The 4,544-nt window shown below is 41.9% G+C and overlaps 1 protein-coding gene across 5 annotated transcripts in view; it reads right to left on the reverse strand.

Annotated features, from left to right (window-relative positions):
• Positions 1-4,544, reverse strand: part of STAU1 (staufen double-stranded RNA binding protein 1) — a 66,624-nt gene that overhangs the window by 35,416 nt on the left and 26,664 nt on the right. The window contains exon 1 of one of the 5 annotated variants that reach the window (XM_023511936.1): positions 1,906-2,129. The exons of 3 other annotated variants lie outside the window; for them this stretch is intronic. In XM_023511936.1, the coding sequence (XP_023367704.1) occupies positions 1,906-1,975 (70 nt within the window). In that variant the 5' untranslated portion in view covers positions 1,976-2,129. Of the gene's footprint in view, positions 1-1,905; positions 2,130-4,544 lie in introns of those variants that run through there. One more of the 5 variants, XM_023511937.1, reaches the window with a different exon arrangement.

Here is a 4,544-nt window from a genome sequence, read left to right on the forward strand (position 1 = left end):
AAAAAAAAAAAAAAGAAGAAAGAAATACCTACAAATGAAAAGCATGGATTCTCGGTCAACAGAACCTGATGTCAACTGTAATATGTCACTTGAACCTTGGACACTTTTTATGATCATATCTTAGGAGGTTTGGTTATCATCTTGGTAATTTATCCTGTCACCACCATTTTTCCTTTTTTGTTGTTTTCATACACAAACAGTAAAAAGATTGTGTATCTATCCAGTGACTAACACTTGGAACTGTCTTCCAATTACTACTCATGAAAGAGATTTTGCAAACTTGATTTTAGACACACAGTAGTATTTCGTGCCAATTAATACAATGTTTGATTATACGTTTATAGATTGTTGTCTGAAAACATAGCCCCCTCAGGACAAAAATTTGAGCAAGTTTGGTAATGTTAGCCAAGTTCTAAAATGTTCCCTTTGGCCAGACACAGTAGCTCACGCCCATAATCCTAGCATTCTGAGAGGCCCAGCCTGGTGGATTGCTTGAGTTCACGAGTTCAGGGACCAACCTAACCAAGACTGAGACCCCATCTCTACTAAAAATAGAATAAACTAGCTGGGCATGGTGGTACAGCTTGTAGTCCCAGCTACTTAGGAGGCTGAGGCAGAAGGATCACTTAAGCCCAAGAGTTTGAGGTTGCTATGAGCTATGATGACGCAACAGCACTCTACCCATGGTAAGTAAAGACTTAGTCTCAAAAAAAAAAAAAACACAAAAAATGTTCCCTTCTACTTCCCCAAGATTGTACTATTCAGACACTGCCTCCACGTTGGGATGAAAATCAGATCTACAGCAAGCAAAGCTCTCAAAATGTTTCTAAACTCGAATCTGAGGTGCCCTCCAAACAGCTTCTTTCCTCCTTTTTAAGTATAAAGGTAACCCAAGTGTACATCTCCATTCTTAAAATTAGGTTACATTAATCCCATCACTATTAAATCATTACTCTGTCAAAAAACTATGACTTTGGCTCAGTGCCTTGGCTCAAGCAGCTAAGGCGCCAGCCACATACACCTGAGCTGGCAGGTTCAAATCTAGCACAAGCCACCAAAACAACAATGAGGGCTGCAACAACAACAACAAAAAAAATAGCTGGGTGTTATGGCGGGCGCCTGTAGTTCCAGCTACTTGGGAGGCAGAGGCAGGAGACTCGCTTGAGCCAGGGAGTTGGAGGTGGCTGTGAGCTGTGATGCCACAGCACTCTACCCAGGGGGACAGCTTGAGGCTCTGTCTCAAAAACAAACAAACAAACTATGATCTACCATCACAGAGTGATTCCTCAACTTTGGTATGCACCTAAAAACCACCTGAGAAGCTTGGTAGAGGACAGCTACCCAGGTCTGAACCTCACAGATCTGACTGAATAGCATAAAAGGGGCCTGACCATGTGTGTTTTTAGTAAGTTCTCAAAGTGATTCTGATGTAACCTGAGGTCTTGAAATTCCTTGCCTTAGAATTTAGCAAATCAACTGGAGCTCTGAACTTTCTGATTTTATTACTGAATATCACTTTCTTTTTTGTTTACAAATAATTTACAAGGAAAACGTTGGCTTGAGTATGTTCAGGTTATTTGAACTTGATGCCTGTGGGGATGGAGACAACCTGCTTTCAAAACTGATTTTTCTTGTTCAGGATTCCCTCAATATGTAGCTTCCACTAAAAGGGAGATTTTTAAAAATCCTATATCCCCCTTGAAACATCAGGGATCGCCTGTGTATGTTCTACAGCTCACAAGGTTATTCACTGAAGTACCAACAGCATGAACTCAAAACCCAAGGCAAGCAGGGAAGTCACAGGGCAGAAGTCTGAAATGCAGTACAATCTCTGGGTCATTTTGGTGACTGTTTCACGGAAAGATGCTGAAAGAGAAAATACTAAAAAAAGCAAAAACAAGTTACCCTCATCAACCATCTTGTCTTTCTCCAGGGTTTTTTTCCCCATCCAGTACTGGTTGCCATTCTTCTGCATTCTGTTGGCAGCAAGGTCAGAATCTTGGTTCTAATAAAATTAAAAGTGCACTACACCTGATTTTTTAAATAATCTAATAGTCACCCAGGAGGGAACAATGTCTCCTCTTTGAAATTGTTTGGGTGGGAAGTGATTAAAGATGAACACATACTCAAACAACATAAATACTAAAAGTTAAAGTTAGAGGGCAGTGCCTGTGGCTCAAAGGAGTAAGGCGCTGGCCCCATATGCTGGAAGTGGCGGGTTCAAACCCAGCCCTGGCCAAAAACTGCAAGAAAAAAAAAAGTTCAAGTTAGAAAGTACCTATGCCGAAATGTAACTGTTAATAAAGGGAATCCCAAAGTTAAGGTCTGCAAACAAAATCCTGTAGAGGTGGTCAGGCGTGGTGGCTCACACCTGTTGTCCCAGAGCTGTGGGAGGCTGAGGTGGGTGGATTACCTGAGCTCAGCCAAGTTTGAGACCAGCAGAAGACCAGCATGAGGCAGAGTGAGTCAGAGTGAGACCGTGTCTCTACAACAACAACAACAAAAAAAAAAAAAACAGCCGGACGTTGTGATCCCAGCTACATGGGGGGCAAGAGAATCACTACAGGAGGAAGAAAAAAAAAAAATTAATAAAGAAAGTCCTGTAGAGGAAACAACAGTTACAGAAAATGACTGGATGTCTTTTTAAGTATCCAGAAAATTTTTCAAAGGCTCAGAGCCCATAGCACAGTAGTTACAGCGCCAGCCACATGCACCGAGGGTGGTGGGTTCAAACCTGGCCCAGGCCAGCTAAACAACAACAATGGCAACAAAAAATAGCCAGGCATTATAGCAGACATCTTTAGTCCCAGCTACTTGGGAGGCTAAGGCAAGAGAATCACTTAAGCCCAAGAGTTGGAGGTTGCTGTGAGATGTGACACCACAGCACTCTACTAACGGCGACATAGTGAGACTCTGTCTCAAAAAAAAAAAAAAAAAAAAAAAAAGGGCTCAGCGCCTGTGGCTCAAGCGGCTAAGGTGCCAGCCACATACACCTAAGGTGGCGGGTTCGAATCCCCAGCCCGGGCCCGCCAAACAACAATGATGGCTGCAACCAAAAAATGGCCGGGCATTGTGGTGGGCGCCTGTGGTCCCAGCTACTTGGGAGGCTGAGGCAGGAGACTCGCTTGAGCCCAGGGAGTTGGAGGTTGCTGTGAGCGTGATGCCATGGCACTCTACCCAGGGGGATAGCTTGAGGCTCCGTCTCAAAAAAAAAAGGAAAAAAGAAAACTTTTCTGTTTTCAAACAGAGAAGGAAAAAGGAAAAAAGAAAACTTTTCAAACAGAAAAGAAAACTTTTCAAATGTCGAAACTTTAACATTTTTTTTTTTTGAGACAGAGCCTCAAACTATCCCTCCTGGGTAGAGTACCGTGGCTTCACAGCTTTAACATTTTTAAACTAGTTTCATGTGAGTGGAAAATTTTACTTAAATGCACATTGCTTAATAATTATAGCCACCACTTCTCAAACATTTACTAAGTGCCAGGCATCATGCTATTATTCTCATTTTATAGATGAGGACACTGAGGTTCAAAAAAAGTAGTAACTTGCCAAAGGTCACACAGCAAGTAAAAGCTGAGATTCAAACTCAGATCTGTTGGAGTCCAAAACCACTCTGCTAACCATGCTATGCACTGATGCCTATTTGTGACTGTGCTTGTGGTTACTCTTAGTCAAATGAAGAGAAACTTGATTTCACTCAAGACTTAAGGTTTGTGTATGAAGAAAAATAAGGCATTATGAGATAAATAACTCATCCTTAAGTGTATTACCACTGCCACAAAGCTAGGATCCTTAACAGGAGGCCAATTCTTTATTTCATACCCTATATCCCCTTATACTTCAGGGGTAAAAGATAACTCCAGACATGTAAGAATTAAGTTCCAAGACATACATTATAACAGATACCAAACAAGTTTTAAAGACTGAATTCTTGAATAATGATCAGCAAAATTTCAAGTCTTTGCATAGTTAGTCCTTCATTGTCAAAGAGGAATGACGAGGAGAAATGAAATTGGAGACAACCCAAAAAACCCACCTGGAGACTAATTTCTACCTTGCACCTTCAAACCTTTGGCCTAGATTGCTAAAAATGGCAAAACTGATTTCCATCACCTCCTCTACTTGCCCAGTCTAAGGTCCACGTGCAAATAAGCAGGAAGGAACCAGCGGTAGGTTACAGACACCAAGAAGTCCACAGCCTGGAAGACTCATGGGAAATCCATCCCAGGACTCAGAGAACTGTCTCTCTCTGGAATCCCAAACAACCACAATGAGGAGTTTTAAAAGCCAAACATTCCAAACAGAAGCATATATTTTCTTTGACCTATTCCACAAGGGTAAAAAAAGAGGAGACTCTTCAAAAATCTATACTTTTGCATCTCTTTAAGATGACCTCAATGGTTTGAAAATACCTATTTTGAATAACAGTACCACTTTCAAGAGTATAAAATAGGCTCGGCGCCTGTGGCTCAAGCGGCTAGGGTGCCAGCCACATACACCTAAGGTGGTGGGTTCGAATCCCCAGCCCGGGCCCGCCAAACAAC

This window comes from Otolemur garnettii, unplaced genomic scaffold, assembly GCF_000181295.1.
Source record: "Otolemur garnettii isolate 467f Iridium unplaced genomic scaffold, OtoGar3 scaffold00023, whole genome shotgun sequence".
Lineage (NCBI taxonomy): Eukaryota > Metazoa > Chordata > Mammalia > Primates > Galagidae > Otolemur > Otolemur garnettii.